The 16,995-nt window shown below is 38.1% G+C and overlaps 1 protein-coding gene across 1 annotated transcript in view; it reads right to left on the reverse strand.

The window, feature by feature from the left end:
• LOC149654035 (zinc finger SWIM domain-containing protein 6-like) overlaps positions 1 to 16,995 on the reverse strand; it is a 47,272-nt gene that overhangs the window by 7,710 nt on the left and 22,567 nt on the right. The window contains exons 2-9 of the mRNA XM_089845407.1: positions 2,272 to 2,380; positions 1,965 to 2,092; positions 1,731 to 1,874; positions 1,351 to 1,650; positions 1,083 to 1,280; positions 786 to 1,007; positions 392 to 709; positions 16 to 306 (exon numbers count right to left, since the gene is read on the reverse strand). Coding sequence (XP_089701533.1) covers positions 16 to 306; positions 392 to 709; positions 786 to 1,007; positions 1,083 to 1,280; positions 1,351 to 1,650; positions 1,731 to 1,874; positions 1,965 to 2,092; positions 2,272 to 2,380 — 1,710 coding nt within the window. The remainder of the gene's footprint in view (positions 1 to 15; positions 307 to 391; positions 710 to 785; positions 1,008 to 1,082; positions 1,281 to 1,350; positions 1,651 to 1,730; positions 1,875 to 1,964; positions 2,093 to 2,271; positions 2,381 to 16,995) is intronic.

Genomic DNA, 16,995 nt, shown 5'->3' on the forward strand with positions numbered 1-16,995 from the left:
GGTATATCAGCATACCTTCTAAGAGTAACATGGCTTGTTTCCTGAGCACCGCGACTAGAGTTCCGTCCAACTCGATATCTTGGAGTTTGGCTATTAGTCTGTCCTCTTGTTTACAGGCTTTCTCCTGGGCGTACAACCCGGGTGGCATGATACGCTGTTGACCCAACCCGATAAGGGCGGCTTCAACGGCTAACGACAAAAAGGTTTCGCTACGGTCCCTACTACTCGGCACCACCACGTGATGGTACCGAGGCCTCTCTTTCACCGTAGAATTACTATCTTCCCCGATGTTCAACGATAAGAAATCTATTAACGACGTCATCGTCGTGTTACACTCGAAACAAATCTTTCCGCGCCGATTGGATAAAATAGAAAAACGTTAATGACTCACGGGACATACCGTAGAAATGGTCCATGGACTTCGTCTCGGCAACTAAGCTCGCTTCGGCTAAGGTATCAAAGAGGGATCCAATTGGATCTAAAGGATGGCCTATCCATCCTTCGGTGTTACTGTGAATTGGGTTCGGCGTGATACCGGAACTAGAACAAGGAATGCCTCCCCTATCTTGCTCCGTTTGCCACCTACATTGCCATTCTCTTTGTTGGCGTTTCATCGTTCTGACGATGGCCACTGCTAACCTCAACGCTTCTTTTTGGTACCCGTGAGATCGGAGAGCTTCTACTCTAGCGCACGCTGTAGGGATATGTTCTAAGGGGCAAATGGGATGTTCGGGAATTTATAGTTAAGCCTTGGGCTAAGTTTTGCCACGTTAGGCTTAACTTACCGTGCCATAAGGGATAGCCCTGAGAATTGAACGTCCCATTGGCGGGTGGGTCGACCCCGTGGGGAAGGCTGTTATTGGCCAAGATAAACTTTAGATGGGTATCGTCCCAACTTAAGTTGCAGGCCTCCAAAGCTCGGTGAAATACTGTGCGCGGTTGATTCGCCGTTTGGTTTCTATCTCTGGCTGATGAAGCTCCCGGACGATGGCTTGACAATGGGCTTTCTATAATTTTATAAACGTTCCGCCATGGCTCAAAAAACGGGGTCCTAGACATAATGATTTAAAGCGCTAACTAACCATCATCGTCGGAAGAATCCGAAGAGCTCGTGTCTATGATCTGTCGGACGTTATTGAGCGCGCTACCACTAGGCCTAAAATCCGCGTCTTCCAGAGGACACACGTGCATAGAGGACCAGCTCTCGAGCAACGTAGGCCACTGTTGTCTTTCGAGGCTCGTAGAATGAGGGTTAAGTACGATACAGACCCATAGGGCTCCTAAGTACATCGCGACGCAATTTTAGCTTTTTGCGCCCAAGAAGCGAGGATTGAAAAATCGTTAACGAACCTAACTGATCCCAGAGTTGCCTGCATTTGTCAGTCATAGGCGTCCCTTGGGACCGCCAAATGACCAAACGCGGGTCAACGAGGAACTGTTCCGTAATGAGCCGGAGCATACGAGCTCCGTTCGAGTCTCTGGCTCGTAACATTTCTTTGACTTTGGAGAAAAGCGCGTTGAGTTGCTTATTGGCCGTGTAGTAACCTCCCTGAGAAAGATACGTCCGCACTTGTTCGCTGACTTGCTCTTCGTCCAAGTGCCAACTGTGTTCTTCATCCGCCGATGCTCCCGCCGTGGGATCGGGAGCGCCTAATGTCGCGTCACGTAACAAACTCTTAAATCTAACAACACACAATGGATGGACCAAATCGTTGGCCACGAAATCTTACCAGCAATTCGATTGATAATTGACCTAGTCTGTAAGATTTCATCGGAAAGCCGTTGAGCCGTGGGAAGGACTTCCGTATGATGTTCGGCAATGATATATTGGACTAACTTTTGCAACTGTTGCCGATCTAGTTGTAAAAGTGTTTCTACACGCGCAAATTCAAAATATAACTATTCTTAGCGCCACGTTTTCGACCTACCAATAAATAACTATGTTCGTTTGGAAGGACAATTACCTGAAATTGGAACTCTTAACCTGACACTATCTGCGTTTCTTATCCTGTACAAAGCTAGCGCGACCACGTGTTGGCACCAAAATATATCTTTCGTATCACATGTACACGTAACTGAAGTAATTTTACACCTGTAAAGTTTGTACCGTTAGGAAATATTTATCAGGTCGTCATAACCCTGAGAAACGTTTCAAGGTCGTACTAATCCTTTAATCAAATTAGTCTTAATTTACTTTCCAACAAATTAACAATGTAAAATTTAAATTAAATTGAGAATTTCATGCTTAGAATTAAACTTTGACAAGCTTACCTATCAAAGGTGATAGAGACTCTATGCCGTCTCTCGGGTTCGGGCGTGCAACTGGGTGGTAAGGGGTTGGGCAGTTTGGGCGTCGTGACAACTCCACTCAAGTGAAAACCTGGACAATGAAAAGAATTTTTTAGATTAGGCTGAGTTTTCCGTGTTTTACTCAAGAAACGCAATCTTATTTCAAAGAAAATTAAGGGGCTTTGCCGTCTTTTAACTAAATTATATTTCCGCCCAAAATATGTCTATAATAAAACGATTGCTAATTAAACTAGCACAAAATATTTAGTACAGAAAACGCGTAATTTTATTTGTAATATAGTCACATTGCTGTCTATAAATGAAAAACCCTTCTCTAACACCTACGTCGGCAAGAAAATGTCGTTATCCGCAACCATTATCGTTAGTTTTAAAGTCATTTATTGCAAAAGATGGTGTTGAATCGACACAATTTTAGCTCCATGCACAAAATTTCGGACTACCAAACAGTACTTTGATCAGTGATTCTGTTAAAAATTGTGGGCCTACGTCTATATTTAGACGAAATTGATTTTAAGCCTATTTCGGTTCCTAGCAAAGGATGTTTCTGTTTGTTCTACAAAACCCAATTATACTTGTAGGTCCGTACGAGTAAGCGAGTAAGAATTTCAATGACGCTAGAGCGAATGAAAGTTTCTAGATTCAGAAGGGGCACAGCCCCACAGGCCCGTAGGAAAATAAGCCAATCAAGTTTTGTTGATTTTTTTGGCCCTCCTTGGATTTTAGAGCGTTTGGGATTATTGGCAAAAGGCTTTAGGTTTTAGGTAGTAGTACTGTAGTGGCCAGGAGGCTAGGCTTTCCGCTGTACGAAAATCGACTCATAGTCATGCCCCCGCATAAAATACGACGAAAAAAGTCTTAAAAACAGTCCACCAGGTGGCGATAGCGCCTAATGTCTTCCCGCGCGCTACAAGGATTCGCTCGCGTCCCCCAATTTCGATCCGTACCGTAGCCTGTAGGTGGTTGAGCCCGAAGAAAGGGGAAACGAGGAACGAGAGAGGCCTGGTACGTAGCGTCGTCGGACCAAGGCGAATTCAGAGCGAGTTTTTAATGCGCTCGAGGAGGGAGGAAGTCTCGTTCTCCCGCCAAAGCAGAGATGCGTGGCATGGCTTAGCCGAGTTCTCGTCCCCACTCCTCCTCGGTACGGCGAAGAGATGATCTAGGGTAGCCGGGACGTTAAGGGGAGATGCCGCGAGAGTGAGGCGACTCAAGATCGGTACTATCCGCGTGAGTGTGCTAGGGGTGAGCGCATCGATTCTCTCCCTAGTCCCGACTCCCTACTTCGGATAGATGCTCCGAGTCCGACTCCCTACTCCCCTCGCGCCGAAGGACTCTGCCCGAGAGAGAGCCAAAGGCGAAGTGGTAAGGGGAATATCCCCACCAATATCTCTCTCCCGTCCTCCCGCCACCACTACGGGGGCACTATCCCCACCCCCGCCAGCACCGTACCTCCGCTCCGACTTTTACAGGATTATTTAGCCCGGCGTCGTCGCTGTAGCGGCGGAGAATACTTCTGGGCAGAGCAGAGCGCACTCACTCAGGTCCGCCCGCCGCTATTTTGAAGGCTGTGGCCTTCGATCGGGCCAAAAACCCCTGACAACTGACTGCCTCAGAAACTCTCTACCCCGGTTCGCCGCCCGCTCGCCTACTACGTTACCTTCAATTCCATTTAACTCGCATGCAGAAAAAGAAAAAAAAACTACCAGCAGTACTAGCGATATTACCTTAGGCCTAACTTAAGTATTGCTACGGTACAGGATATGTTTTTTTAATGGCCGTAAACCTATCCAACCATATGTGTAATGGCGTTAGTGGGAAATAATTTTCGTGGTATAATAATCCTTAAAATACATGATTATTTTCAAGGGAAACTTTACATTTATTTCATATCTAGCGAACATCCTCTCTACGGGAAATCACCTTACCAATCGCACTAAGCCACTAACCCATCCAACCAACGAAATCCTTTCATGTAGATAGTCTCTAGACGATAGGGCGCCAATTTCCACCAGTCGCCAACCAGACTCCTCAGTGTCAGCCAAAAAAAAAAAAAAACACCCAATTTCCATATATACAAATTTTGGCGGTTTTAAAGTGAGTTTGAGGCGTTGTCGTGAACATAACAACGAAAAACATTATCAAAGAATTCTCTGAGCGTTTCTTTAAAAATTCATTTCACGAAGACGAAAGGCCTAACTAAAATGGCGCCCACGATGTACATGACTACATGTACTTATTCAAAAAAGGCACGATCGGACATGTATGGGGTTTTTTGGAGGAGGTTTCCACTCCAGAGTACCCAAGTACTTCCAGGGGGCAAGGTTGCCAGAAATATTATATACCAGTACACTTTTTTTATAAGATAAGGCGCAGGCAGACCTTGTTCGGTTTAGTGGTAGATAAACCGCCTAAAAATGGACCAATAAAAACGCGGGATCAAGAGTCTTATCCACAGCTACACTAATAACATAAACAAAAACTTTTTACGTATACGTCAATATTTTTTTTAATAGAGATATAAGAAGACGGTCCCTTTAAAAGAGCTTGACGTACGCGTAGGCGTTTAAATTAGAAATATATTAAGACCAGACAACGAACGTATTTCAGTATATACTTTCACACGAAAAGATTATGGGTTCAAAGGTTGAATAGATAAGGGTGCCCTTATAAAATTTAGTTCAAATTTAAATCCAGGTGAAAGGTGCATGGCTTGGATTATGACGCGGATTAAGGTGTAAAAAAGGCTTTCCCACGGACAAATACTGGTATGAAACCAAAATAGTCCAAGGACTAAAGCTGGAGTCGTGTGGTATTTCAAGGTTTATTAGGGATAAAGTTAGCCTCATACGCCTATATATTTTAAGCCTAAAATATAACTGCAGTACGTAAAGAACAAATATATAATGTAAGGAAAAAATATTAAAAGATAGAATTGGGCTGTTGTCCTGAGGGGTCAAGTATCCAGCCCCACTATTCCAGGACATCATAATGAGAAACAGAAACATTTAACGACAAATTATAAAAGTATGGTTATAATGTAGACCTAATATGGTAAGATTATTCATGGGTTTTCTAGACTTAAATCAAAAGTAATTTACTTCTGCTTAAATGAGTTCTTTATAGTACGTCTATTGGTTCATAGCCAATCAAATCAGGTACACGAACACGAAGGAATTATACACAGCGTACCGAATGAGTGCTAATAACGTTTGCAGAACTCCATTTGTCTAGAAAATTTACTTAAAAATGTTTAAAACAAGAAAATTGTGAAATTCACTCAAAAATATTCGATTTTTCGATCGGGTATACCGAGAAAAATCGAACATTTTCTCATATAGCTAGTGTAGTAAGGAATGGTTGGAGAGCTTCAGCAGTGTAGGGTTCGACTAGATGCCAGGGAAATCGAAGGCTTTTGCCTTTGGGGGTCTCTATAGCCAAAGCCAACACGGGCAACGCTAGTAATGGCACATCACTACCTTCCTACGTATGATGGTCCGTAAGAAAATAAGATAGGGTGCTGGTAGGTTAAGCCAGGGAAAATCCGATTGAGAATTACGCATGCTCAGTAGAGGGAGTTTTACGGGCACACATAATATATACGTGTGTGCTGTGGTTCTCTCGTTCTTTTGAAGATATGCCGTCCGTGACTCATGCTTTAATCGCCACAATACGCAAAGTATCTAATGCATTTAAAGCTAGGAATGGAACGCCGTCAATAAAATGAGTCCATAAATTGTATACTTAAGATTACCATGCATGCACATTCAACTACTGAAGGTGAACCAACCGAGAAGTGTGTTTGAGGCTGGAGCCACCATTTTCAAATATGGCTCACAAGTACTAAAACAGACCAGTTTATAACAAGAGCTAAACATTATAAATTCATAAAGCCACTGAACTTTTGTGCACTAAAATCATATTCCTTGAAATTTTCCCAGACCTTTTAAGCCCTTTTTTAAATTCCCGGAATTTCCCAGTCTTCAAAGATGGCCCACAACTAAAACAGTCCAGTTTAAAACAAGAGCTAAACATTATAAATTCATAAAGCCACTGAAATTTTGTTAACGAAAATCATATTCCTTGAAATTTTCCCAGACCTTTTAAGCCCTTTTTTAAATTCCCTGAATTTCCCAGGCTTTCCTGTCCCTGACCCGTGTTGGAGCCACCATTTTCAAAGATGGCTCGCAAGTACTAAAACAGTCCAGTTTACAACAAGAGCTAAACATTGTAAATTCATAAAACCACCAGAAACTTTGTTAACGAAAATCATATTCCCTAAAGTTTTCCCTGACATTTTAAAATTCCCTAACTTTTCCAGGTTTACCTGTCCCTGACCTGTGTTAGAGCCACCATTTTCAAAGATGGCTCACAAGTACTAAAACAGTCCAGTTTATAACGAGAGCTAAACATAGTAAATTCATAAAACCACCAGAAATTTTGTTAACGAAAATCATATTCCCTAACGTTTTCCCTGACCTTTTTAAAATTCCCAAACTTTTCCAGGTTTTCCTGTCCCTGACCCGTGTCGATATTTACTAGGCCTACGTTTAGAATGCAACAAAAACCTCCACATAGAATAGCGTGGTTTTAGAAACCCATTTCCCTCCAAAAAATACATAGCGGCCAATGTGAAAGTGGTCACGATGTTATTTTCTCTGGTATTTTTATTTTATTTCTTTTTTGGGTCTTTTCACGATTACGAATTTCACGTTGACCCGCTCGCTAGGTTCCGTGAGAAACGCCTCGGAAAAGGACGGTGGTGGAATTACCCCTACAAAGGGAATATAGGATTATATATTTTGAGGGCAAATTTAAACATTTGCAAACTGCCGTGCTGTACAACACCACTATCCCTGGCCTCAATACAACCCAAATGCCGAAAAGCTCCAAAGATATCATTCGGAGGAACAAGAAACATCACGACCAAAAATACTAACATCTACGTGTGAACTAAAGATTTTGATGAAATTTAAGATTGAAAATAAAACTTTGGTTCTACCGTGCACACTTTTCGGAATTTTGCTACAATCTAGCTCATATATTAATCCGCGTTCTTCTAATAAGCCTGAAAATAGTGTACAAGCCCGCAGTTAGTGTTTTTCGTACACACATACAGACACACAGAAGTCCGTTTCTATAACCTACGTTTTGTTTATATAATCACACAAGTAGATAAAATATTCCGAGTTGAATGGTGGTGCCCTGCTCAACAAGTTTTCCATTTTCCCATAACACCTTTAAGCCTTTGAAATTTATAATACTGCTAGTATCTGGTTAAAGGATAGCGTATACTATACTAACACACCTGGACATACATACATACATAAGCAACTAAAGTTCTGTCTCTATTCAAATGCTAGAATCCTGGAGGGGTTTATAAGGCATATGGTGCAAAATGATCGAAAATGATTGTGGTCCCCCTCCCCCGAATATTTAATCAGATCTTGGTGATTAATTGATTAACTTATATTTCACTTGATTTAGGAAGTTTTCATAAGAACCTTGATTTTTGCAAAACATTTCAAAGACCCTTGATTTTCGCAAAACATTTCAAAAATCCTTAATTATCGCAAAAAATATTCATAAAACCCTTGATTTTCGCAAAACATTTCAAAAATCCTTAATTATCGCAAAAAATATTCATAAAACCCTTGATTGTCGCAAAAAATATTCATAAAAACACTTGATTTTCGCAAAACATTTCAAAAATCCTTAACTATCGCAAAAAAATATTCATAAAAACCCTTAACTATCGCAAAAGAAACCATAAAAATCCTTAGTTATCACAAAAAAATCCTTTAATTATGGCAAAAAATAAAAAAATTTCATAAAAACTTTTAAGCATCGCAAAAAAAAATCCATAAAAATCCTTAGTTATCGCAAAAAAATCCATAAAAATCCTAAATTTTCGCAAAAAAAATCATAAAAACCCTAAATTTTTGCAAAAAAAAAAACATTACATAAAAATCCTATAATTTTGAAATGTAACCGATTTCACATAATTCCTTAAATTAGGTTTATTATATCGATTGATTTAAAATAACTATACACCCACTTGTTGATAAGAATATATATATATTAAAACAGCTTGAAAAATGGCGCACGTCAAGTTCAACGTTCTCCTAATGAGAAAGTTACCACAGTTAAAATTCAAACAAACAATTTATAGAATTAATCAATGTCGTATAATTATCTAAACGAAATCGGTCTGATTATCAAGTCGGTCTTCTCAATTACAAACCAAGTGTACCATAAAATTCAAGAAAAATACATCAATAAAGCGTTTCTTTCTACGCTTCGGACCCCCCTAACATCAGTACAGCCAGTGCTACCAGAGAGAGAGAGGGGGTTACTGACGTCACGCAAACACGTGCCGGTAGCCCACGCGTTGTCAAAAAATAAATAAAAAAAAATAAAAATTCAAACATGTCTCATCTCACACTGCATGTACACCAAAAAAAATTAATACCAGCTGGTGATGTTAGTATGATATTGCAGCTATTAAAAGCTGTTTTGGGGAATAACAGTCCCGAGGAGGAAGGGAACGGACGGGGGCAAGACTCAACCGGAAGTAACCGGGACGTAGGCAGGTGCTCCTACCATCATGCTGCATGCCCTATAGCTGGAAAAACGGGGAACCTAGCTAACTATAGTCCGTTTTACACTTGACGTTGTGACTCGCGGATGAGGTTGAATAACACGTAGAAAAGGTCTACCCCGTTTTACGAATATTAATGAGGTTGGGTTTATTACGCAAATGCGTCGAGGGGTAAGACACTACGATAACAAATCTTTCGTATTATTAAAATAAGAAATCGCGGAGGAAATCAAGAAATTCGTATTCGTAAAATTATCGAATAATCTAATATAAGCTAATTAGTTCAATAACTGTATACCGTACAAGCAATTAAAAGCTTCGCTAATTAAAAATTTATAAATGAGAATTAATATACAAAATTGATTGAGGAATTGAATTAATAGACTATACGCTAATTAAAATTTTCTAAACGATAAAATTATGAATGAGAATTAATGTAAAATTGAGGAATTGAATTAATAGAAAAGTCCTATTTTTCCTCTTATACAGAAATTAATATATATGCGATATCCCTACGCCGTATTTTACTACCACGCTGACGTTTCAAGGTGGGACTAATCGTTTATTAAAATCTAGGTCTGTATATATATATCCAATTAAAACATATTACGGCCAAAAATCGCCCCCTCAAGTAAGTATTACGTATTTAATAAGTGCTTAATAAGCATTTATTTCTGTTAATTTTTAAACCTATTAAAGTTCACGAAATTTGAGAAGTTACTTTTGAATTAAGTAAGCGATAGGTAGCGATGTTTGGCCCCTCAACGGGTCTAAATCGAGAGGCCAAGAACTCGGGAGTAATGGAAGTACAAGAAATACATTACGAGTGATTAGCCCCTCGTTGTAATTTTCATTAAAAACGCAATAATTATTGTAAATTTCAAAAGATATAAATACAATTTTCGCTAGAAGACGGCAGCCTGACCCCCCTATTGAACCTAACCTAACCTAACCCTAACCAAATCTACAACAGAATATGAATGAATACTATAATAATTTCCAACACTGGACAAATGGCGCCTTATTAATTTCTTTATTTTATCTCCAATCAAGTTGCTGTAGCAACCAAATTACTTCTCATAATATAATTAACCCGCAATTACTAAAAACGTTGCCATAACAGTTGCACCATGCCAACTGCACATAAACTATCAAGGCCTAATAATAGGTTTTAACGAGTTTCAACTTAGTTTATACGAAAAAAATCAATGCCTTATTTCATCCAGTTTTAGTTTGCGAAGGTCTACAACCTTCAAGCTCGGTTGAACGGCAATATGTTTAAACACGCGTCACGTGGAGTACTTATAATAACGTGGGAAGGGTGTACCGTATACCTTTGGTAACAGTGTCAAGTGACATTTTATCTGAATTAGTTATTGGATATTTAATCCAAAAATATATTTTATATTTTAGATATAATATGTACAGTAATTGACAAAACACCTGCGTGGTTTAAAATAAGTGTTGTAAAACGAATAAAAATCCTTTTCGCAGCAGTTAATTATATACCTCAGTATATACTAAATCTAATATAGAATATAACAGACCCTAACAAGTCAAGGTGAGATACAATTCTTATTTAGTCTGTATGTAGTCTCCGAGTTCTTGCCTCTATACGATACTTGAAGTATAAGGATTCAATTTAGAATTTAAAAGAGCCTCCAAAATTACGACTATTTCTAATTGGATCGAGATCAGGGGCGTGCCAACATGAGCCCAAATTTTCCACTGGAGCGGGGGCAAAATGGCTGCCTTATTGTTAAAGTCCCATAGAGTTCAAAATTTGAGAGGGGGCCTTTGCCCCCGTAGTTGGCACGCCCTTGATCGAGATTAACTTAAAGATGATTCGATTGGTCACCTCTATTTTACATGTTCTTCAAATAAAAATTTGCCTTTTAGTTGTACCAAGAAGTGATATCTAGTTTATTAGGGAGAAGCTATAAGTTGCCATAAGTATTCGCGCGCCATAGTCCCAGTCCCCCTTCCAAAATACAAGGGTGAGGGGGCGTAAAAGGAGGCCGGGCCTTTTCACCTCTCCTCAGTCGGAAAATACGTTTTCAAGAACCAATGAGATGCTGGTTGTAATTTAGAGGCGGCGGGGATTAACCCCGGACCTACTATACGTTTGGACTGGAGATAAAGCTGGAAATGTGGCGCGAATTTATACCTTCTCCCTAGTAAACTAGATATCACTTCTTGGTTATACGTAAAACATGTTATGTTTTTCAAAATTAAAATGTCTAAATTTAGTTTGTTTTTTCGTCAAATTTTTCTAAAATTAAAATATTACAACGAACTTAATGAACTGAATTGAATTGGTCACGGTTCAAAATCGACGCTGGATTGACTATACAATAACAGAAAAGTTACTTTGAAAAAGATTAAACTCAAAATTAAAATCACACTCGAATTTTAAACCTAAAAATATATTAGAAAAACACTTGAAAAACAAACAATGTTTCATCGAAAACCTTGGCCCTATAGAAAATACCAAAAATTTTATATATTTTTTTTTTTTGCAATATCATACATAGATTTCTTGTCAAAAGCAATATCGACTTATGGACCAATTCAATTGGGAAAACCTTCGCGATTATCACTGTAGTTCCCCAATTTATAATATCAGAATATAGTACAAGTTGAAGTCCTCAGATGCTAGTGAATTAAATCGAAAAAGTCTATTTCAAAAGGACCCCATAATCAAATTCCCTCGACTTTATAGTATAGTGGCCCCCAAAACTCAATGGCCCCTCAAATCCACGAGGACAGGCAGGGTATACCCAAAACCAAGGTCAATAAAAATCCACAGATGGCGTAGTAGTCAACGCTCTTTCAGGGGTAACAATTTAAACTTAAAAAATATTAAAAAAAATAAAAAATAATTTTCATATCAAGTTAGGCTTAAGTTCAGTGGGGGTTCAAATTCAAAAATCCCTCCAGCACTGTTAAAGAAAAAAAGAGACACACTCCCTTGCAAAGGCCCATTACATTTCTAAATTCTAACTCACGTTTCCTGTGAAAAAGATTGCCGCACCACTTTTATAATATAAACTCTTATCATACATAGACTCATTACGTAAAAGAAATTCTCCAGTCCAACCTTATTAGCTTTTTACCGAGAAAACGTCTTCCCTCCCAAAGCAAGCAGATTGCTTTTTTTATTTCTTATTCATTTTAATTGGAGCTAATGGTCTAGTAACTCCTTCGAGCGTTGTCCAATGAGCTAACAGCCGTGATATTCAATGACTACTACTGCTGCTGCTGCTGCTATCAAGGAGTCAAAGAGCTTTCGGAGAAATTGAGTTATTAACATGACGTAGTAATAAGGAGTAAATACGTTTTTAAATGCTATTCGTTTTTTGTATGCTTTGTATTCATAAAAATTTTAGAAATTCCACACCTTGCAAGTTCAGTTTAGTTTCCTTAGGGTTTTCACAACATTCCGTAAAATCCCCACATACGTTTCACTCAACATTATTCCGTAAATTCCCCCCATACGTTTCTCTCAACATTATTCCGTAAATTCCCCCCATAAGTTTCTCTCAACATTATTCCGTAAATTCCCCCCATAAGTTTCTCTCAACATTATTCCGTAAATTCCCCCCGTACGTTTCTCTCAAAGTCATTCCATAAAATCCCCATACGTTTCTCACAAAATAATTCCGTAAAATCCCCATACATTTCTCAAAAATCATTCCATAAAATCCCATACGTTTCTCTCAAAATCATTCCGTAAAATCCCCATACGTTTCTCTCAAAATCATTCCGTAAAATCCCCATACGTTTCTCTCAAAATCATTCCGTAAAATCCCTATACGTTTCTCTCAAAATCATTCCGAAAAATCCCCATACGTTTCTCTCAAAATCATTCCGAAAAATCCCCATACGTTTCTCACAAAATAATTCCATTAAATCCCCATACGTTTCTCTCAAAATCATTCCATAAAATCCCCATACGTTTCTTAGAAAATAATTCCAAAAAATCCCCATACGTTTCTCAAAACCATTCCATAAAATCCCCATACATTTCTCAAAACCATTCCATAAAATCCCCATACGTTTCTCAAAATCATTCCTTAAAATCCCATACGTTATTTAGAAAATTAATCTAATTTCAAAAAAAATGAATTAAATTGTAATAACAGATTCTGAATCCATTTAATCTAATAAACTCCGACATCATTAACTGACCCCTTTTACATTAAAATCAACCCATGAGCTAATTAGTAATTAGTCCCTGAGATCATCCCCAACTCTTAATTGGTCTCATCAAAGAAAGAATAAAAAAAACTATAAATCTAAAAACTCAACATCAACAGTATTATCAAAACTTAATTAAGAAACGTCTCTCAAAAATTTCAAGATACCCAAGCTAGTAGTTTTCCCAAACCCTCTTACTGCAAGACTCGAGAGAAGAAAATACCAGAAACGTTCGTACCAACTTAATTAATAAAGTAGAACCCTCGAAAAAGGGGGATCATAGCCTTTATCACCCTTAGTCCCCTAACAAAGGTTAATTCAATGGGTACAACGCGAACATGATGAAAAATCGAAAGAATAATGGCAGACCATCAGGTTTAAAGGTGAAAGAGGCTACGGGGAATTTCAACGGGGTGCCATGTCGGTTTGTCATAACATCGTGATAAAGAAATATCATATTTTCATTTCTATCTATTCATACGAATGGAATCTTATGGAGAGTGCCTCAATGCCTTAGGGACATTTTAAGGTCTATTATTATAATTTCTATGAAACGTTGTTCAAATACGGTGTACCACAAACATGTCATTAAAGGGATACTTAAAAGCCCTCGCAAATTATTCTTAATTGGGATCACCTATAGGATAATTAACGTTCTACAAAAACGACTTTTCTTGAATTATAAAACACCAATATGATATTCATTTATTTAATTTATATTCATTCTGTATGGTTTTTGGTTTTAATCGAAGCCATCTTGAAAAATGGCTGCCAAGCATAAAGCAACAAAAACTTCCAACGCAATAACTTCCCTAAATTTGAACTAATAATCCTTATATATGTTTATTATCCTCAATAAAAACTGAGCAATATTTGGGCGTTTCAGTAGCCCTTTAAAAGGTGAAATCAAAAATTCCAAAGGGATGGATGTGTATGTCGTCATGTCTAAGATTCACAGCTAATCAACGTCAGTTTAGATTAAAAAAAAATTAAATACGTCCAATTAAAGAGTGTGTTACCATGTATTTTCACGTGGGAAATTTTAAGGTGCAATCATTAATTTAAGTAACTTAAACTCAAAGAAAATGCCTGCAGATAAAACATATTTAAATGTTTTAAGCAATATCGTAATACAATATATAGAGATTAATTTTGATTTCTCTTGTAATAATGTTAATTAAAATAAATAAAAATTAGATAAATTCAAAGAGAAAAAAGATATTACATAGGGCTAATCTAAGGTAATTTACACTGTAATCCACCAGAATAATCAACAACCAAATCGCTGATAAAACCTTATTGGGAGCGCTAACTAATATCAAGAAGCGATATCTAGTTTATTAGGGAGAAGGTATAAATTTGCCACATTTTCAGCTTTATCTCCAGTCCAAACGTAGATCCGGAGTTAATCCCCGCCTCTAAATTGCAACCAGCATCTAATTGGTTCTTGAAACTCGCGTTAGCGCGACGCGAATGACGAAAATTACGTATTTTCCGACTGAGGAGAGGCGAAATAGCCCGGCCTCCTTTTAAGTCCCCCCTTGTATTTTGAACGGGGGACTGGTACTATGGCGCGCGAATACTCAGGCATCTTATATATTCTCCCTAGTAAAGTAGATATCACGTCTTGCTAATATTGATAAAAATTAGATAAATAAAGAATACTTTCACTTTCAATTAAAGATTAATCTAGTACGATTGTGATGACGTCACGCCTTAAGCCGTGTATATCCTATTTTAAGCCTAAAGTATGGGTCAATTGAACTATAAAGTCAATTTAGCTGTTAAGCAAAGTTGAAAAAACTTTATTATGCTGGAATAATAATAATATTAAATTTGACTTCTAAAACGATTAAGTGGCCAGATACTTTTGATGGTCGTACGTGTGTATAAAGTGTAGAAATCGAATTAAACGTGAAAAGAAACTTAACGTTACGCATACTAAATAAGTCAAAAGTTAGGAACGCGCCAAAACTAGCCGGACGACCACCACTACTCTGCATAACCCGCTCGCGACGTTTCCACTCTTTGACCATAAGAAGCATATCAACCATAAGTAAACTCTCCCAACCAAGGAAGGTCATGTACGTTAGAAAGACCTTATATGGGGCTTCAAAGTTACCAGTCCTGCATCAACTTATTTGGATGGTCCGTGTATTGTTTGAAGACACCTTTGTTGTATTTGCAAATACCCTTCAATGTTATTTCCGGGTCTCTTGCACGTATGAGCTTTGTTATTGTAGTTAAACAATCTTTGAAACACATTTTATATACGCAGGGATAGATTTAATTTTAGAAGTAGGAATGGAGAACGGTTAGTATTTATTTCAGTCCGTCTCATAAGTATAGAGCCCCTCCCTCCAACACGTAACGAAAAGTTTAAATTATCTTATTGGCTCAAAATAGTGACGTAATTCCTTTTTTACCTCTGTCGCTATGACCCGCCTCTTCTTTTATACCCCTCCGTCCTGGGGAAGGAGTCCGGGACTTTGACGCGCGCCCACATTACTCTGTTCTCCATTCCTACTTCTAAAATTAAATATATCCCTGATATAGTATATTTTATTTATTACTATTTCAAGTTTAGAAGAAATAGAAAAATATTCTAGCCGCATACTTGTTCTTATAACGTTACTTATATCTAAAAAAGGGGCTTATGGTAATAAAGAACCCGCCACAGTCCATCCATGACGAAGAAATACTTGGTCATTGCAGCGGCAGAACGTTTTAACGAGCTAAATAAACCCTCGGGCAACAAAGAAAGAATTTCTAAGTGTTTTCCACATGAAGAATGATTAAAATCGAAAAATGTCCACGAGAACATTCACTTCTGCGAATGCGATGACTACCATAATTTACTACTAGTACTAGGTACCATTACTAAGTTCAAACAAACATAGAAAACCTGGAAATAAATTTCTCAGTAAATTAAATATTCAGGAAAATTTCAGGGATTATTTTATATTTTATTTTAATTCAGGGAAATTCTTCTGGTATTTGATTAAGTATTCTCTTTGCTTAAAGGTATTGTTCCATAAGTTTGTCACTGGTTACAAACTGGAGCTTGTCGCGAAGTGACGCAGGTCATAGATTCAGGGTAAAGCGACGCCTGGACCCTGGTGAGTCTCTGTCAAAGGCTTAGTACAAACTAAATAAGAAGATGGACTGCAAAACTAACCGAGTGTAGTCAATTCTCGCTTGTCGTTCTCAAACAGTCTCTAGTATTAGTAGAGTACAGGAAGTTTCATACTTGTTAATTATTTTTATCCCATAATAAAGTTGGGACTAATTAGCAATTTCCCACGAGTCACCTCATATTTAAACCCTATTAGGATTAGGACATCCCAAAGTCTCAATCATACAAATTAAATAAACTACATTATCTTATTTAATAAATGACGTCATCCCTCTAAAAACTAAATATAATTCAGAGCAAATCAGTACACTTGCGACATAAAATGAATGTAATAGAGCAATGGCACCTCCCTGCCTTTGGCTACGTTACGCTCCATGAGAAATTAACATGGAGTGCCACTACTCTCTACACATTTTCGCCAACAGCGATCGTTACGTAGCACTTCCGATCGAACCAGAATGTACCTTGACCATGCACCGGAAGCCCTCCAAGAAGAATGAAAAATAAAAGGACAAGTCGAAACGAAAACCTTTCCTTTTTCCTAGGCCTTTTTCAATACAATTTAGGCTTAGCTAACAAAAATCACACGAGCGTATCTTCCATATATAAAACATTGGTTTATAGCCTCCATGGTTCCATGTGAACGTGACTGGAGGCGAAATACACTGGCGAGCACACACACACACATAACACAAGAGAGGGGACAGTCATTGCTCCAAGCGACGGAAGTATTTGATTAGAGACATGCAACGTC

This window comes from Phalangium opilio, unplaced genomic scaffold (assembly GCF_054372755.1).
Source record: "Phalangium opilio isolate 3A_F unplaced genomic scaffold, DU_Popi_V2 ptg000079l_1, whole genome shotgun sequence".
In the NCBI taxonomy this organism is placed as follows: Eukaryota; Metazoa; Arthropoda; class Arachnida; order Opiliones; family Phalangiidae; genus Phalangium; species Phalangium opilio.